This window comes from Bombina bombina, chromosome 1, assembly GCF_027579735.1.
Source record: "Bombina bombina isolate aBomBom1 chromosome 1, aBomBom1.pri, whole genome shotgun sequence".
NCBI lineage: Eukaryota > Metazoa > Chordata > Amphibia > Anura > Bombinatoridae > Bombina > Bombina bombina.
Genome location: NC_069499.1, coordinates 424,703,808 through 424,724,751, shown reverse-complemented (window position 1 = coordinate 424,724,751; position 20,944 = coordinate 424,703,808). Strand labels below are relative to the sequence as shown.

At 38.1% G+C, this 20,944-nt stretch overlaps 1 protein-coding gene across 2 annotated transcripts in view; it reads left to right on the top strand.

The window, feature by feature from the left end:
• Window positions 1-20,944, top strand: part of LOC128645391 (dipeptidyl peptidase 4-like) — a 226,516-nt gene that overhangs the window by 150,473 nt on the left and 55,099 nt on the right. For both annotated transcript variants that reach the window (XM_053698368.1, XM_053698367.1), the window contains 5 exons: window positions 1,044-1,179; window positions 1,589-1,627; window positions 5,790-5,894; window positions 6,121-6,188; window positions 6,759-6,806. In XM_053698368.1, coding sequence (XP_053554343.1) covers window positions 1,044-1,179; window positions 1,589-1,627; window positions 5,790-5,894; window positions 6,121-6,188; window positions 6,759-6,806 — 396 coding nt within the window. The remainder of the gene's footprint in view (window positions 1-1,043; window positions 1,180-1,588; window positions 1,628-5,789; window positions 5,895-6,120; window positions 6,189-6,758; window positions 6,807-20,944) is intronic.

Sequence of the window (20,944 nt, the reverse complement as noted above, 5' to 3'; positions counted from 1 at the left end):
AAAATCAAACTAAGATCACACGCAAGCTTTGTAAATGTAATAAATGTATGAGGTCTGGTAGATCAGACAGTGTCAGGCAGTCGTTGAGACCAATCATCTCTAGTGCTGCTTATTTGAGTAAAATCTGTATCATTCTCTCTTATAGGCCAATTTTTGGAGAGGTTTGGTGACAAATAGGTCACTCATCGTGAAATAATAGATTTGCTTCTGTGTAATTTTTTCCACTTGCATGTGGGTCTTAAAGAGAGATTCTGACGATCTTTACTTATTCTACCTTACTATGTGTCAGCTAAAATAAATATGATAGTATTGCAGCAGCCAAGCAGTAGACCAGCATTGATTGTCAGCTATGTGTGACTTCTGGCTCAGTGGTAGTGTTCTGCTCAAGAGCTGCAATGCTTGTTGGTGTCAAACACATAGCTGCAAGCAGTAGTGAATGAAGGCATGTAATAATTGTGTCAGAATATGCCTTTAATAACATAAAAATAGCCCACTATTTAAAAAACAGAGCCTGGGAAAGAAGCAGGACAGCATGAGATGGACTTGTTAGCAATTGACAGTTTTTGTAAGGGCAGGAGAAATATTGACCAAGAGAGACAACGGGAGTGAGAATATATATATGTCAAATCATTTTGGAAAGGAAAGTGAGTGTCATGGTAATGCAAAGTCTGACATTATAATGGGAAGAGAGAGAAAGACGGAAAGTAGAATTGGGATTGAAAGGGATACAGTTGAAAATAAAGAAGAGAAACTTCTGAATATCTAAGTAGGAAGGAATAGATAAAAAATGAGGAAAGGAATTATAAGAATTGAAAGGATTGTATGTTTAGTTGGACAGTTTTTTTTTTAGAAACAATACATTTTATAGCTCTAGATACGTGAGTGGTTGTACAGCGTGACACTGATTTATGGTAAAAAAATAAATATATAGACCTCTAACAGAGTAAAGAAAACATAATGTTACAAGAGGAGCAGAGTCCTGCCGCAAAGAGCTCAGTGTACAAACTCTATGTCTCCTTAACTACATATTTCTTTATTTCCAGGGATCATTACTTGAATAGCCTGAATTGGGTAACAGACCAAAGGTTGGTGACCCAGTGGTTAAGAAGGATCCAGAATTATTCAATGCTTTGCATTTACAGTTTTTCAGAGACATCTGAAACATGGGATACCACAAAAGTATGTCTCTATAAAGTGATTTTTTTATAAACATTTTCTTATTCCAAAAATATATTTGTTTTATTTGCTTAATCAGTAAAGTTATCATAATAATAAGTCCACTGAAGCCAGTGATAGATTTGAATTTACTAACAAATTATTTATGGAAATGTTTCTTGTATTCTCCAGTTTTGAGACCTGTGATGTCCCAATCAGATATTTACACTTTTTAAACTTAATAATATGTTGCTGCTGGCTGAATAAAAACAGGAAACTAAAACAACAATTTTAGGGTCTAGTTGTGAGCCAATAGTGATTTAATGGGATTTTAAAATATACCTTTTAAAGATGGCTAATATGATATATGTTTTACAAGTTGGCTATCTATATTTATGATGCGTGTTGAATATTTTTTTTTATTTTTTATTAGCAAACTCCTGAAATAAGCACCACGGGCTGGGTTGGAGTGGTAAGTATACTGACATAATTTAAAATAAATCCATAAAATTTGAATTTGTTAAATTAAAATTATAATTTAACAATAATTATTAATTGGGAATTGCGTATATTTTAATGGATTTTCCTATGCTATCTGGCAGAAGAAGAATTATAAATATTTTTTGCTGATTTTTATCTTGCAATTAAAGCTTTTATTTTTACATTATGTGAATCAATAGTAAAGACTTCACACAAAAAAAAACAATAAACAATGACACAACTTTAATTTGACCATGGTATGTAATGACGAGAAAAACTTGAAAAGAAAAGATGGCACTTTTCTTATTAATGTTCATCGTAATTCAAAACTTAATGTCTCTTAGCTTTTAGGTAACATTCATTTTTAAATGCTGCTTTTCAAAAGTTTACAGCTTATTTAGCAGATTTGGCAGAATTGCTTTGGACTGACAGTTACTACAAACTAAGAGCATGTTTCATCAAAGCTACAGGAAATACTGTTATACTAATTAATTATATTTTTGCTGCATTGGTGAGCATGCACAGATGTGTATTATTCTTTTTATAGTTAAGTATGGTCCATAACAGTGGTTTGGTATATACTAAAGAAATCCTGAGGTGTTTTAATCCTAATAAAGAACATATTTTAAAATAGAACATTTAGAAGTTTGAGGATATGAAACACTTATTGGATAATTACATTTGAGAACTGTTTAAGGACAGACACATTTGACAAGTACTATAAAAAGCTCAGAAAGGCATTTATAATATCTCCAATCTCAAGATAATATGGAGTATTCTACTACAAATGGTACAGTGTCCTTCTAGTATGAGCAAGTCATTCTTTCTTCTGGTGCAACCCAGCATCAAGGTAAAAAATATTAGATAAAAACATGCACAAAATATTCAGCCAGATTACGAGTTTTGCGTTAGAGGCTATGCGGTGCTAACGAGCAGTTTTCTCTCACCGCTCACTTACCTGCAGCGCTGGGATTACGGGTTTTTAGAAACCCGGCATTAAAAGGCAAGAAGTGAGCATTGAGCAAAATTGTGCTCCATACCGCACTCCAATACCAGCGCTGCTTAAGTCAGTGGTGAGCTGGTCGTACGTGCTCGTGTACGTAAACCCCTAGCCTAAACTGAACTATCAATAGCCCTTAAAAGGGCCTTTTACGGGGCATTGCCCCAAAGTAATCAGCTCTTTTACCTGTAAAAAAAAAATACAAATACCCCCCAAATTATTATTGATTAAAACAGCCAATAGAATGCAAGCTCAATCCTATAAGGATTTAGGATTTTTCTACATTAATTCCGATTGGCTGATAGAATTCTATCAGCCAATTGGAATCTAAGGGACGCCATCTTGGATGACATCATTTAAAGGAACCGTCATTCAGTAAGATGACTCCGGATGAAGAGGATGCTCCGCGTCGGATGTCTTGAAGATGGAGCCGCTCCGCGTTGTATGGATGAAGATAGAAGATACCGTCTAGATGAAGACTTCTGCCCGTCTGGAGGATCACTTTGCCCGACTTGGATGAAGACTTCTCCTGGCTTCATTGAGGACTTCGGCCCCGTTGTATGAAGACTTCTGCCGCTTCCTTGAGGATGGATGTCCGGTCTTCAGAACAGTGAGTCGATCTTCAGGGGGTTAGTGTTAGGTTTTTTTAAGGGTGTATTGCAGGGGTGGGCAGACTTTTGTACGGCAAGGCCTACGTCTAATTTTATTCCAAGTGACATGGTCACCTAACTAAAAAAAACCCACCAGTTTTGATTATAATAATTACGATAATGTTATTTATTAAAAAAACACAAAGAATAGTCCAGCACACACTGTGAAACCGGGTGGAAATTTTTTATTTTTGTCACAAATAGGACCTGCTGGCTGAAAATGTTATTTTTGACACAAATATTACAGCTGTTAAAATCATCCACGCTCTTTAATAACCAATACAGCAGCGCTCTGTCTTTACTTACTGTGAGAGCTCTCTCTTTACGTCACGCTGGTACCGTCAAGCAACCTTATCTGTGTTGCGCACCTGCGTATGATAAGTAGTCTCGCAATCAAGACAGCTCGAGACTCATTCTACAAAGTAGCTTTATTGGCTGGACGCCATATCAGGTTGATTAGGGGGCAGGTCCTGTAAACAAAGCTGGGGCAGCGAGTTCAGCTACAGCTGGGTGGCGCATGCTGAAGTACAGTGCCCATACCGCTGTCCTACACATAGCCGTTTTCAAAAGTCTGAATAAGAGAGAGATTTTTTTATTTACACATCTAGGGTGGCGAGGCTGGAAATCTTTCTCTTATTATGCAGACTTTTGAAATCTTACAGGCGGTCACCTCAAAATTCACTCGGGGTCCACTGGTAGACCGCGATCTACCTCTTGCCCACCCCTGGTGTATTGGGTGGGTTTTATTTTTTAGACTAGGGTTTGAGCCGCAAAAGAGCTAACTGCCCTTTTAAGGGCAATGCCCATCCAAATGCCCTTTTCAGGGCAATGGGGAGCTCAAGTTTTTTTAGTTAGTATTTTATTTGGGGGGTTTTTGTGAGGGTGGGGGGTTTTACTGTTGGGGGGGTATTTGTATTTTTTTTACAGGTAAAAGAGCTGATTACTTTGGGGCAATGCCCCGCAAAAGGCCCTTTTAAGGGCTATTGATAGTTTAGTTTAGGCTAGGGTTTTTTTTATTTTGGGGGGGCTTTTTTTATTTTGATAGGGCTATTAGATTAGGTGTAATTAGTTTTAAGATCTGTAATTTGTTTTTTATTTTCTGTAATTTAGTGTTGGTTTTTTTGTGTGATTTAGCTAATTTAATTTATTTAATTGTTTTTAATTTAGTTCATTTATTTAATTGTAGGGTTAGGTTAGGTGTTAGTGTAACTTAGGTTAGGCTTTATTTTACAGGTAAATTTGTCTTTATTTTAGCTAGGTAGTTATTAAATAGTTAATAACTATTTAATAACTATTCTACTTAGTTAAAATAAATACAAATTTGCTTGTAAAATAAAAATAAACCCTAAGCTAGATACAATGTAACTATTAGTTATATTGTAGCTAGCTTAGGGTTTATTTTATAGGTAAGTATTTAGTTTTAAATAGGAATAATTTAGTTACTGATAGGAATATTTAGATTTATTTAAATTATATTTAAGTTAGGGGGTGTTAGGGTTAGGGTTAGACTTATGTTTAGGGGTTAATACATTTAGAATAGTGGCGGCGACGTTGGGGGTGGCAGATTAGGGGTTAATAAGTGTAGGTAGGTTGCGGCAACATTAGGGGTGGCAGATTTGGGGTTAATTAAAATAATGTAGGTGGCGGCGATGTCTGGAGCGGCAGATTAGGGGTTAATAATTATAATGTAGGTGGCGGCGATGTTAGGGGAGGCAGATTAGGGGTTAATATTATTTAGCTAGTGTTTGCGAGGCGGGAGGGCCTCGGTTTAGAGGTTAATAGGTAGTTTATGGGTGTTAGTGTACTTTTTAGCACTTTAGTTATGAGTTTTATGCTACGGCGTTGTACCATAAAACTCTTAACTACTGACTTTAAAATGCGTTAGGGATCTTGGAGGTAAAGGGTGTACCGCTCACTTTTTGGCCTCCCAGGACAGACTCGTAATACTGGCGCTATGGAAGTCCCATAGAAAAAGGGTTTACAAAGTTTACGTAAGTTGTTTTGCGGTAAGGCCAAAGAAGTGTGCGGTGCCCCTAAACCTGCAAGACTCGTAATACCAGCGGTAGTGAAAAAGCAGCGTTAGGACCTGTTAACGCTGCTTTTTCAGCCTAACGCAAGACTCGTAATCTAGCCGATTGTGTTTTACAAGATACAACTTTAAAACTTGCTTATCTCATAATTAAAGTGCCATCAGTGCCAAGTTCTGAGAATTACATTTTGAATGTTTCTCTATAGAAGTCCAAGAGTGTAAATCTTGTATAAAAAACATATAGAGAAAATCCCCCAGTGTTATTGGTAGCACCCTGGAAACTTTATGTGCAGCCAAAATCTCGAATGATAATACAATTTGCATTTGAATTGTAATTGTTTTTATGTGGAAGCCTAATATAAAAAATTGTGTTTTTAAATGCATAATATTTAAAAATGAATTGTATGTGATTTAGGGTTTTCTAATACATCAATAGACTTTCCTGTTGGTTTCATGTGCGTTTATTTAACTTTAGTTTCAGCCAACTGATCCCTACTTTACAGAAGACAATACAGCATATTACAAGATTGTAAGCAACGAACAAGGCTACAAGCATATCCATTATTTTAATGGAAGCGAGGTAATTTATTCTTACTAAATCATTTACTGCCCAAACACTTAAATATTTTGTTCAACAATATTTTTAGCTCTGTCGTATCATGAGCTATTAGGCACATGAGCTAATTTGTTTTGACTTCTGCTTAATATAATTGTGATTTTTTTTTTTTTTAACCAACAAATTTAAATCCCTGTTACAAATACTTTTGCAACCTTTTTCATTTTTTGTTTTGTTTTTGTTTTCTAAGAGATCATTTCCAGTAACATCTGGAGAGTGGGAAGTAATTTCAATAACTACCTTAACCAAAGACCTTCTGTGAGTACACATATATTGCCTAGAACATTAATTTACTTTTTAGAGTATTTAATACATAGTATATATCACCAGTTATGCATTGCATTGAAAATATCTGAATACAAAAAATGTTTTTAAAGCATTTAAAACTGACAGTTTGTAAAATGTGCATAGCTTTGCTATCCATGAGCATATCCTTAAAAATACCTTTGACCAATTAAAAAACATCTTGACTATGGATATCACTTTTGCTGTGGTTAAATATTAAAAGACAATAATATAAATGCCATATTTGAACTGATTAAGTAATCACTGTTTAACATGTTTGATGGTCAAAGTTATGAATCTGCAAAAACCACTCCATCCTCTCTAGGTAGCAATGTAAAAAAAAAACAATTTTAAGAGGCAAATTACAAAAAAATCTATGGGCAGTTACATTTTGAATTTTGTCAATGTCCCTTTAAGAAACCACACTAATCTGTCCAGAACCACCCACACCATGCCCATATTACCTAAATTATGTTTTCCTTGTTGAAAAAAAAATATTTGTAATAATTGTATATTTTATAGAAATAATTTCATTTTTCCTAGATACTATATAGGAAATGAAGGATTTCCAGGAAGAAGACAACTTTATAAGTAAGTAAACGAAATTCTTGCAAGCAATAGCTATGTTTATACTATGAATCATTCATAGCAACAATCAGGTTGATCTAGAAATAAAATCTAAAACAAATATGAGTTTGAAAGATTATTGCATGAACATTAGACACATAAATGTTAAATACTAAGAGAAATATATAGGGTATGGGCATGTGCAGTAATTTTCCTGGGGGGCACAAAAAATAAAGTACCCTAATAATGGGCTTGATTACAAGTTACGCACAAAATATTGCTTCTGTGAAAGCAATATTTGCGCTCAACTTAGTAATAACAGTCCACACAAATGTGTGCTGGTATTACAAGTGAAGTGCAATGCTAACGTGACATTGCGTTCACATTGGACAGAAGCATTGCGCTCATGAGAGTTCACATCCATAGGGGCATATTTATCAAGCTCCGTATGGAGCTTGATGCCTCGTGTTTCTGGCGAGCCTGCAGACTCGCCAGAAACACAAGTTATGAAGCAGCGGTCACAAAGACCGCTGCTCCATAGCCTGTCCGCCTGCTCTGAGCAGACGGACAGATATCGCCGGAAATCAACCCGATCGAGTACGATCGGGTTGATTGACACCCCTCTGCTGGCGGCTGATAGGCCGCTAATCTGCAGGGGGCGGCGTTGCACCAGCAGCTCTTGTGAGCTGCTGGTGCAATGCTGAATATGGCGAGCGTATTGCACTGTCGGATCAGGTCTGCCAGACCTTGATAAATAGGGGCCATAGGCTCTAATGGGAGCCTCATTCTCATGCCGTCAGACACGGCATGAGAACTAGCACAGCGAAATCGATGTCACGCAGCCATGGGTAGCAAATAAAAAAATATATATGTATATGAATATATACATATGTATTTATGTGTTTATATGTGTATATATACATATTAACACATAAATATATATGTATATAACCATATACACATATATTTACTGTCCTTATAGACCGCAGTGTAAAGGTACCTCACGTGTTATTTTGGGTGCAATTAGGGAACAGTTAAAAAATTAACCAGAGGTCTGACCTCTGTTATGGCTGCTTATTTATCGCACGCCTGTAATTGGGCGAATTTGCCATTTTGCTGGCTTGCGATAAATTAGCGCTCCACTTGTAATCTAGCTCAATATAAGTGGCAACATGTGAAACAGACAGAGTTGCTCATTGTACGCATGAGCTGCAGATAATTTTAAACATGGTAGCTCATTGCTGTCAAAAGAGTGACTCAAGTTAGTGCTCATACTTGGATATAAGGCAGGGCTTGAGTAATATGATTTGAAAATCTTGGAGCCAGACCAAAACACTTTTTTGGCCCTGCAATATGAGAAAATATTTTATTTACACAAACATACAACACAGCAAGTCTGACACTCTCTTTCAAGCACACAGCTAAAAGCATAATGGAAGAGCTCATTACAGCATTTGGCTAAATGGTGATAGCTCAGGACCATGTTAAGGTCTCTTCCTCACTGGGTACCTAACCTACAGCCACACAATGCAAACAAACTGAGATACAAACAAGGGTGACACAGGCCTTTTGTAATTTCCCTAGAGACATACATAACATAGAAATGGACTGTACCTGGCACACATCCCATGACCCTGCACAACTCACAGCCCTTGGCACTCACCAGCACTCACATACAGCTGCCCTGCTATTAGTGACTTAGGCAGAGCACAGATAAATTAAAAGCAAAATAGAAGAGTTAGTTGTAATCTAGTTTTACTCAGAGCAGAATTGCAGGGTGGAAAAGACCCACCTTACCCCGCCCCCTCTGGACGCCCATGATATAAGGCTAGATTATGAGTGGTGCGCTGTTTCACATGAACGTTACTGGTTTATTGTGGCTGTTTGCACACATTGGAAGGGGCACACATATTACAAGTTGAAAGTAAATGTGTGAGAGTAATCTCGATTTACGCTCAGAGGGTTTGTTTGTCTTCAGAGCTCTGGTTAACTGTTATGCAAGACAAAAAAGTGGAAGAAAATACCTAAAAATACATTAAAAGGTAAAGTTACATATATATATATATATATATATATATATATTATATATATATATATATATATATATATATATATATATGTGTGTGTGTGTGTGTTTGTGTGTTTATATGTATGTCCATATGTATTTATGTATTTATGAATTTATATGTGTATAGATATAGATATAATATAATTTTTTTACAGACATATATACACATATAAACAAAAAAACATTTGTATACATATATACACATATATGTAAGTGCATAGGAGCCCTTTGCAGTCAAGTAGATGAAACCATGAAAAATCATATTTATGCAATATTCATTTTTAATAAAGTGGTTTACTATCACCTAGATTACGAGTTTTGTCGGTAAAGCTGTGCATGGCTAACGAGCAGTTTATGCTCACCGCTCACCTACAGTAACGCTGGTATTACGTTTTTTTTTAAACCCGGCGTTAACCGCAGAAAAGTAAGTGGAGAGCAAATTTTTGCTCCACATCTCACCTCAATACCAGCGCTGCTTACGGTAGCGGTGAGCTGGCTAAACGTGCTTGTGCACAATTTCCCCATAGGAATCAATGGGGCTGAGCAGGCTGAAAAAAAACCTAACACCTGCAAAAAATCAGCGTTCAGCTCCCAACGCAGCCCCATTGATTCCTATGGGGAAATAAAAGTTATGTCTACACCTAACACCCTAACATGAACCCCGAGTCTAAGCACCCCTAATCTTACACTTATTAACCCCTAATCTGCTGCCCCCCCTATCGCTGACACCTACATTATATTATTAACCCTTAATCTGCCGCTCCGGACACCGCCGCCACCTACATTATACTTATGAACCCCTAATCTGCTGCCCCCAACATCGCTGACACCTACATTATATTTATTAACCCCTAATCTGCCGCCCACAACGTCGCCGCCACTATAATAAAGTTATTAACCCCTAAACCGCCGTACTCCCGCATCACAAACACTAGTTAAATTTTATTAACCCCTAATCTGCCATCCCTAACATCGCCGCCACCTACCTACATTTATTAACCTCTAATCTGCCACCCCCAACGTCGCCACCACTATATTAAATGTATTAACCCTTAAATCTAACTCTAACCCTAACCCTAACACCCCCCTAACTTAAATATAATTTAAATAAATCTAAATAAAATTACTACAATTAACTAAATAATTCCTATTTAAAACTAAATACTTACCTATAAAATAAACCCTAAGCTAGCTACAATATAACTAATAGTTACATTGTAGCTAGCTTAGGGTTTATTTTTATTTTACAGGCAACTTTGTATTTATTTTAACTAGCTACAATAGTTATTAAATAGTTATTAACTATTTAATAACTTCCTAGTTAAAATAAAGACAAATATACCTGTAAAATAAATCCTAACCTAAGTTACAATTACACCTAACACTACACTATAATTAAATTAATTCCCTACATTAAATTAAATTAATTACAATAAAATAAAATAAACTAAAGTACAAAAAAAACAAACACTAAATTACAGAAAATAATAAAATAATTACAATTTTTTTAAACTAATTACACCTAATCTAATCCCCCTAATAAAATAAAAAAGACCCCCAAAATAATAAAAATCCCTACCCTATACTAAATTACAAATAGCCCTTAAAAGGGCTTTTTGCGGGGCATTGCCCCAAAGTAATCAGCTCTTTTACCTGTAAAAAAAGTACAATACCCCCCAACATTAAAACCCACCACCCACACACCCAACCCTACTCTAAAACCCACCCAATCCCCCCTTAATAAAACCTAACACTAACCCCTTGAAGATCACGCTACTTTGAGACGTCTTCACCCAACCGGGCAGAAGTGGTCCTCCAGACGGGCAGAAGTCTTCATCGAAGCCAGGAAGAAGAGGTCCTCCAGACGGGCAGAAATCTTCACTCAGACGACATCTTCTATCTTCATCCATCCGGAGCGGAGCGGGGCCATCTTCAAGACATCCAACGTGGAGCATCCTCTTCATCCGACGGCTACTGGAACAATGACGGGTCCTTTAAATGATGTCATCCAAGATGGCGTCCCTTGAATTCCGATTGGCTGATAGAATTCTATCAGCTAATCAGAATTAAGGTAGAAAAAATCCTATTGGCTGATGCAATCAACCAATAGGATTGAGCTCGCATTCTATTGGCTGTTCCAATCAGCCAATAGAATGCGAGCTCAATCCTATTGGCTGTTCCAATCAGCCAATAGGATTGAACTTCAATCCTATTGGCTGATTGCATCAGCCAATAGGATTTTTTCTACCTTAATTCCGATTGGCTAATAAAATTCTATCAGCCAATCGGAATTCAAGGGACGCCATCTTGGATGACATCATTTAAAGGACCCGTCATTGTTCCAGTAGCCGTCGGATGAAGAGGATGCTCCGCGTCGGATGTCTTGAAGATGGACCCGCTCCTTGCCGGATGGATGAAGATAGAAGATGATGCCTGGATGAAGACTTCTGCCCGTCCGGAGGACCTCTTCTGCCCGTCTTCGATGAAGACTTCTGCCCGTCTGGAGGACCACTTCTGCCGGCTTCGTGGAGGACTTCGGCCCAGTTGGGTAAAGACGTCTCAAGGTAGGGTGATCTTCAGGGGGTTAGTGTTAGGTTTTATTAAGGGGGGATTGGGTGGGTTTTAGAGTAGGGTTGGGTGTGTGGGTTGTAATGTTGGGGGGGTATTGTATTTTTTTTACAGGTAAAAGAGCTGATTACTTTGGGGCAATGCCCCGCAAAAAGCCCTTTTAAGGGCTATTTGTAATTTAGTGTAGGGTAGGGATTTTTATTATTTTGGGGGGCTTTTTTATTTTATTAGGGGGATTAAATTAGGTGTAATTAGTTTAAAAAAATTGTAATTATTTTATTATTTTCTGTAATTTAGTGTTTTTTTCCCCGTAATTTAGTTAATTGTATTTAATTGTAGTTAGTTTAGGGAATTAATTTAATTATAGTGTAGTGTTAGGTGTAATTGTAACATAGGTTAGGTTTTATTTTACAGGTAAATTTGTCTTTATTTTAACTAGGTAGTTATTAAATAGTTAATTACTATTTAATAACTATTGTACCTAGTTAAAATAAATACAAACTTGCCTGTAAAATAAAAATAAATCCTAAGCTAGCTACAATGTAACTATTAGTTATATTGTAGCTATTTTAGGGTTTATTTTACAGGTAAGTATTTAGTTTTAAATAGAAATTATTTAATTAATTGTAGTAATTTTATTTCGATTTATTTAAATTATATGTAAGTAAGGGGGGTGTTAGGGTTAGGGTTAGACTTAGGTTTAGGGGTTAATACATTTAATATAGTGGCGGCGACGTTGGGGGCGGCAGATTAGGGGTTAATAAATGTAGGTAGGTGTCGGTGATGTTAGGGACGGCAGATTAGGGGTTAATAAATTTTAACTAGTGTTTGCGAGGCGGGAGTGCGTCGGTTTAGGGGTTAATATATTTATTATAGTGGTGGCTATGTCCGGTTCAGCAGATTAGGGGTTAAAAATTTTATTTTAGTGTTTGCGATGGGGGGGCTCGGTTTAGGGGTTAATAGGTAGTTTATGGGTGTTAGTGTACTTTTTAGCACTTTAGTTAAGAGTTTTATGTTACGGCGTTAACCCATAAAACTCTTAACTACTGACTTTTAAATGCGGTAGGAGTCTTGACAGGAGAGGGTGTACCGCTCACTTTTTATAAGACTCGTAATACCGGCGTTAGCAAAATCCCATTGAAAATATGGGATATGCAATTGACGTAAGTAAATTTGCGGTATGTTCGAATCGCGGGAAAAAAGTGTGCGGTACACCTGTACCTGCCAGACTCGTCATACCAGCGTTAGGAAAAAAGCAGCATTGGGACCTCTCAAGTCAACGCTGATTTTTAACCCTAACGCAAGACTCGTAATCTAGCCGTATGTTTGTACTGTAAGTATTTGACATTCCAATGTTTTTCACATAGGGTGTGAAAATTTTTTACTTTCAACTTGTAACACTCGTACTACTTCTAGCAGGATTAACGTGCGAGCGGGAGCGCAAAAATACTGATCCACTAGCCCATAATTGTGAATAAGTTAAACATGACTATGCATATTCTACAGGCAAATATAAAATCTGCTAAAGATGAAACTAGAAAAAAATAGACCTGTAAGGAGAAACATAGTAAAATGTAAACATCACCCCTCAAAACGTCTGCCCTTGTTGACGCTCAAAACGTTTTTTAATCCTGTAGAGTAAATCTGATAGTGATTCTCAACAGTTCTTTGATTTGTGACTCTTCATAATAATGTTTCAAATGTCCATGTCACCAAACCAGTGCCATTAAAGTAATTTGATATAAGAGGTCAAATCCAGTCTTTAGATATCTCAACATTTAGGGCCAGATTACAATTTGGAGCGCTAACTAGCGCTTTTGCTAGAGTGCTAACTGCGCCAGCAGTAAACCTTTTGCGCAAGTCGGGTTGCTCTGGTATTACGAATTGAAAGTAAAAACGTATTGCTCCAGCGCTAACCCGATTAGCGCAAAAAGGTTTACCACTAGCGCAGTTAAAATATTGCTCACACAATAACCTATTGTCCCATAGAAGTCAAAGGAACAAAAAAAAAAAATACAAAACACTACTCACGCACTAACCTGAATCGCCATAATACCCTAACTCTAATAACCCCTAAACCGCTACATAGCCCACCGCAAAATCTCCACTACACTATTAACCTCTAATCCGCCAGCCCCCCACATCGCAAAGTCTCAACTACACTTTTAACCCAGAAACCGCCACACAACCCACTGCAAAGTAAGCTTCTACATTATTAACCCCTAAAACACCAGCCCCCACATCACAAAGTCTCCACTACACTATTAACCTCTAAACTGCCACACACCCCACCGCAAAGTAAGCTTCTACACTATTATTCCCTAAACTGCAGGGGCGTATTAAGGCCTAGGCCAACAAGGCCCGTGCCTAGGGTGGCAAATTGCCCCGGCCGCTGCAATGACTGACTGTGGATATAAAACAAAATGATTTTGTGCAGGGCTGTGGGCAGGTAAGAGCAGCAACTGCGTTTCTGGTGGCAGCTGTTTGGGGACATTCAGAGGTGAACGGGGTGCCCTCTGGTTTCATGTCCCTTGAGAATCACGTGTTCCCCTCACTGTCTCCGGGCTGCTTGTGTCCGTCCCAGCACATCTCCAGAACTGTAATACTCTCTTGCGAGGAAACCCTGCATTGACCTTCCTCGCCAGCCTTCTCAGTGTCCTCCTCACTAACATCCTGATCCTCACAACCTATGGCGGCCTCGTGATCAGATCACTGGGGAAGTGAGTGCATTGTGATTCTCTGGGAGCAGCTGGTGTGCAATGCTAGAAGATGGCCACAAGGGGCAGCAGAGAGCAGAGTTTCCAGTGACTGTGAAGGAAGGCGGGACAGAGACTGGAGCATTAGGGAAAAAATCTAAATAGGTAGAAGACGGGAATCATTTGTAAGAGGCAGGAAAATAGGTGCAATCAGGTAGAGGAAATAAAAAGAAGCACCTGGTGTATACAGGGAAGTAAATGACAGCACAAATCAGGGACATTAGTGACTCACAGCTAGTGGTAAATAAATAATATAGAACACAGACACTCACTACACACTGCACTACACACACACCCACACCATAAACACTTACCATATACACACAGAACACACACACACGTGCATTTTCACATGAACATTTACTTTGTAAATGCCATGGGAAAAAAAGGCACGTTACACCCTCACCAAAAAATATTATGGCCAAAAAAAGCCTAAAACCTGGGGGGGGCAGCAGAATTTTGGGTGCCTAGGGCAGCACAAAACCTAAATATGCCACTGCTAAACTGCCAGCCACCACTTTGCAAAACCTCCACTATAATATTAACCCCTAAAACACCACACCCCCCACATCGCAAGATAACCCACTAACATCTAGACCCCCTAAATTAACACCCCCTAAGTTAACCCAAAATAAACTAACCCTATATTTACCAAAAAAACAACAACTTCCCTTTAAAAATTAAAAACTTATCTGTTAAATGAAAAAAAAATCTAATCTTACCACTTAAAATATAAAAAATAACATTACTATTAAAATAAAAAACCTAACATTACAAAAAAACAAAAAAATTACTTAAAAGAGCCTTTTTAGGGCAATTTCCTAAAGGGGTCAAGCTATTTCACAGAAAAAAAAAAACGCTTACATTAACCTAATCTAAAAAGTGCCCTGAAAAGGGCATTTAGCTGGGCATTGCCCTTTAAACGGCATTTAGCTCATTTGCTGCCCATTTTAATTTTTTTAAAACTAAAACCCTAATCTTAAAAAAAAAAAAACCTGGCGGAGCTAGCCCAGAAGCAGCATTTTACTACTGCTCCGGTAAAGGATAATATTTTACCTAGATTTCTTGGCCAACCTGCCATTTAAACATATCTCAAAGATGTATAACTGCTTCCAGAGGCTCTCACTGAACTGACTGAACCTCCTATATCCCCGCAGAGGCGACAAATATGCGCTATATCTAACTATACCTGGAATGGGGACTATGCCTCTACTGCAGCCGTTTTCCAACCCTCGTGTGGACTCATAGGCCTTCCAGAGAACAAGTGCTGCCGTGACATCTTTACAGATACTCTAGTCTATATACGCTGCAAGGAATCTGACACTACTTGATCAAAGATGGAACACCAGCTAAGTTCCCTACTCCGAGCTCTAGCAGACCGGCTGGATCGCCAAACAGAGGAGCTTATCGAAGACATCAAGTCTGCGTTTTCCTATTCTGCCCCCCTGACATCTACTAAGTTGCCCGATAGCTCTCCAGAGGCGGCGATGACATGTGAGGAACGGGTCTACTCACCACAAAGCAGTGGATCACACTGTGAGAAGATTGAGCACACAGTGAAAACCCTCCACTTAGGTCAAACGCAAACCTCTCTTGCTTACAGCGCCAAGGCAGAGGTCACAGTGGGACGTCAGATGGCCTACTCAGCGAAGGCAGATATTCTTACCCTAAGCTCTCGTTCTCTATATGAGAGGCACTTGGCAAAGGTGAATGAACATAGCCCCAGATCTAGCTATTATTTGACCCATCTGGAAGCCTGCAATAATTCGAGAAACGGTCAGCAGACATATCCATGGTTACGGTTGTGGTTGTGGGACCCTGGGGGGTGTTCAATATATATCTGCAGCATGGGAGAGAGAAATCCGGACTGTTGGTCTGTGCTGTACACCAGAAAGGAACGGCCCCCATAACTATCTCCCTCTTGCAAATGTTGCATTCTACCAGCAGACTTCATATAAAGTCTCCTCAAGTGAACATGTTAAGGTTCCTTTTTTTTTTCTCTTTCATCGACATTTGAACTGCCCACTGTTGTTGTTACTCAGACATTCTCATCAATATGGACTGCTCTTGACATTATCCACACAAAGTTATATTTCTTAGTATTCGTTATATTTTAATATCCATACCCCTTGCACAGAACTGTATTATTGGTGATGTCTCCGCATTGTTTATGGTCTTCCTATAAGTATTCTTAGCCAACGGAACATTATCTACTGTGTACTTAGCAACTTCTCCATTCCACAGTTTAACATTGTTGGGAGCATGATTGAAATGTTGTTTATTGTATTTACTAAGCACAATTCTGGTTTATATATTTACCTTGCACCTAGATAAACTTGGGATCGATTTAGGGAACTTAATATGCTGTTTGCTAACCATGTATTGCCCCTTAGGTCTGTAGAATATGGAGTTTAGATACTAGCACTTGAAGATAATTGATCTCCCTAGGGCCTAGGTAGGTTTATATAGTAACCCCTGTTTGTTAGGACCATGCTTAGGTTTTACAGGCTTGGATGATTTTGTCTTACCATGACTGAATGTTTAATTCCTACTCACTCCAGGTCTGGAGTGGGTTAAACTTATATCAACTGATATTTTCTTCTTACATGCCTACTGTTTGCCCCTAAGCATTCCTTTACCTGGCCATATGACTGACTCCTTTAGGATCCATGATGAGGGCCTACTACTAAAGCGATAGTCTTAGATTCTGTACCCACCTGAATCTATACAGATGTTATGTAAGACCTGTTTTATAAGGGACATACAAACTCTGGTATCCTATGTCAGAGACTGGACTATTTATGTTATTGGAATTATTTAGTCAGCACCTGCACACTATTATTAATCCACAGTTCTCCCAATGTTTTAAATTTTTATGTTCCTTTTTTGATTATGCTGTCAGGGTTTTATGTTTGTATCACTTAGCATTTAGGAATAAGATAGCCTGACACCTTGCTCTTGGTTCTTATAATTACATCCATTTACCTATATAAATATATATACTCTTATATACCCCCAATGCGATTATACATGGCTCATAACAAATAGATAATTCAGTTCCATGGCTCATATGGCGCAGGTATGGTGTACTGCGTGAGTATGTCTGTGTTTTATATTGCCTCCTCTAGATATTCATCTATTATGGCACATGTACATTGCACTGCACTAGTATGTCTGAATGTTATATTACTTCCTACAGATACTCAGCTATTACGGCACATGAATATTACGCTGCGCTAGTATGTTTGTGTTTTACATTATCTCCTCTAGGTGTTTACCTATTATGGCAAATGTATATTGCGCTACGCTAGTATGTCTGTGCGTTACATTGCCTCCTCTAGATATTTAGTTATTATGGCACATGCATATTGCGCTACACTAGTATGTCTGAACTTTATATTACCTCCTATGGATACTCAGATATGACGGCACATATAAGTTACACTGCGCAAGTATCTTTGTGTTTTATACTATCTCCTCTAGATAATCAGCTATTATGGCACATGTATATTGCACGGCACTAGTATGTCTGTGTTTTACATTACCTCCTCTAGATATTCAGCTATTATGACATATGTATATTACACTGCACTAGTATGTCTGAATTTTATATTACTTCCTACAGATACTCAGCTATTACGGCACATGTATATTACACCACGCTAGTATGTTTGTGTTTTATATTATCTCCTCTAGGTGTTTAGCTCTCGTGGCACATATATATTACACTTCGCTAGTATTCTACAGTCTTATAAGAGGGTTATCCAAACTCTCTCTGAGCATGCTTGAAAGATTATGTGACAGGTTCATCTAGTAGGTTAGTAGTAGACTAGGAGTTACTCTGCTGTAAATGTTAACTTATAGGAGGCTAAGAAATGTTATACAACTGCTATGGTGTTACTTATTGTTTATATGTTTTGCTCTTGCCTTTGCCTAGAGTCTGAGGCTACTTGCTTACATCAGAGCTTTATAATGCCTTTACTGTTCAGTGAGAGTATATGCAATGACTAGCTCCTCTTATCTAAGTCATGTTTATTTTTTTTTATTTTTTTTGTTTGTTTCTCCATATGAGGCAGATGTTCTATTAATTCATAGTTTACATTTCCTATTACATGCTCACATTTGCGTCAAGTTGCCAAATACCATATGACTCGTAATGTCAGTTTAGCCTATAGATAAAAGAAGAAAAAAAAAACTTTTGAGTTTCCGCCAAGTTCCTTAAAATACTCATTTATATATACGGCTCCGCCCTCCACCCTCTCCCCCATATATATAGCGGTGCTTACCTGCTGAATCCCCCCCCCCCTTACTATATACACATTACTTTTCCTCTTGAAGCTCCTAAAGAGCTGTCCATCTGACCATCAGTTATCTTTTATTTTCTATAAATTTGGTCCATTGGGCCTGAAACTAATTATCCAACTGGTCAGTCATTTATGATATTTTATTGAAAAATCGAGGTTTCATTAGCCTTTCATCACTGTTTTATATAGCTGCCGAAATGTTTCGGTCAATTTTGTCTGTATGTTTTTCTTTTATCAAAAAGGTGTATTATGTTTTATGTTTGTAATGTAAAAACCTCAATAAAAAAATATTTAAAAAAAAACAAAAACAAAACCTACAACTAAACCCCAAGATGGTAATCAACGAAGATAATGGCGGCGGCGCTCCATCTTCATCCCGACACCACTCCATCTTCTTATCTTCATCCCAGTGGTGGCGGCGGTGGTAGCTGTGGTCCTCATCATGCAACCTTGAACACGGAGGTCCTCTTCATGCAGTCACCAGCCACACACTTAATTTTGAATGTGAGGTACCCCTTTTATATTGGGTTACCCTTACATTTCTTTTGGTTGATTTGCATGTTGAAAATCCAATCAGCCAATAGAATGCAAGCTTTTCCTATTGGCTGAGTTGGATTTGAACATGCCATGAATCAGCCAATAAGAAAGCAAGAGTACCCCGATGTAAAAGTGATACCTCAGATTCAAAATTCACGGCTAGATTTAGAGTTTTGTCGGTAACGACCCGCGTAGCTAACGCTGGCTTTTTTCTGGCCGCACCTTTAAAATAACTCTGGTATTGAGAGTCCATAGAATGGCTGCGTTAGGCTCCAAAAAAGGAGCGTAGAGGCATATTTAACGCCACTCCAACTCTCGATACCAGAGTTGCTTACGGACGCGGCCAGCCTCAAAAACGTGCTCGTGCACGATTCCCCCATAGAAAACAATGGGGCTGTTTGAGCTGAAAAAAACCTAACACCTGCAAAAAAGCCGCGTTCAGCTCCTAACGCAGCCCACTTCCTACGTCTGCACCTAACACCCTAACATGTACCCCGAGTCTAAACACCCCTAACCTTACACTTATTAACCCCTAATCTGCCGCCCCCGCTATCGCTGACCCCTGCATATTATTATTAACCCCTAATCTGCCGCTCCGTAAACCGCCGCTACTTACATTATCCCTATATACCCCTAATCTGCTGCCCCTAACACCGCCGACCCCTATGTTATATTTATTAACCCCTAATCTGCCCCCCACAACGTCGCCGCTACCTACCTACACTTATTAACCCCTAATCTGCCGACCGCAAAGCGCCGCCAACTACGTTATCCTTATGTACCCCTAATCTGCTGCCCCTAACACCGCCGACCCCTATATTATATTTATTAACCTCTAATCTGCCCCACACAACGTCGCCGCCAGCTACCTACAATAATTAACCCCTAATCTGCCGACCGGAGCTCACCGCTATTCTAATAAATTTTTTAACCCCTAAAGCTAATTCTAACCCTAACCCTAACACCCCCTAATTTAAATATAATTTTATTCTAACGAAATAAATTAACTCTTATTAAATAACTTATTCCTTTTTAAAACTAAATACTTACCTGTAAAATAAATCCTAATATAGCTATAATATAAATTATAATTACATTGTAGCTATTTTAGGATTAATATTTATTTTACAGGCATCTTTGTAATTATTTTAACCATGTACAATAGCTATTAAATAGTTAAGAACTATTTAATAGTTACCTAGTTAAAATAAGTACAAAATTACCTGTAAAATAAATCCTAACCTAAGTTACAATTAAACCTAACACTACACTATCATTAAATTAATTAAATAAAATACCTACAATTACCTACAATTAAACCTAACACTACACTATCAATAAATTAATTAAATACAATATCTACAAATAACTACAATGAAATAAACTAACTAAAGTACAAAAAATAAAAAAGAACTAAGTTACAAAAAATAAAAAAATATTTACAAACATAAGAAAAATATTACAACAATTTTAAACTAATTACACCTACTCTAAGCCCCCTAATAAAATAACAAAGCCCCCCAAAATAAAAAAATGCCCTACCCTATTCTAAATTACTAAAGTTCAAAGCTCTTTTACCTTACCAGCCCTGAACAGGGCCCTTTGCGGGGCATGCCCCAAGAAGTTCAGCTCTTTTGCCTGTAAAAAAAAACATACAATACCCCCCCCCAACATTACAACCCACCACCCACATACCCCTAATCTAACCCAAACCCCCCTTAAATAAACCTAACACTAAGCCCCTGAAGATCTCCCTACCTTGAGTCATCTTCACCCAGCCGAGCCAAATTCTTCATCCAAGCGGAGCAAGAAGAGGTCCTCCATCCGGTAGAAGTCTTCATCCAAGCGGTGCAGAAGAGGTCTTCCATCCGATTGAAGTCTTCATCCAAGCGGCATCTTCTATCGTCATCCATCCGGAGCGGAGCGGCA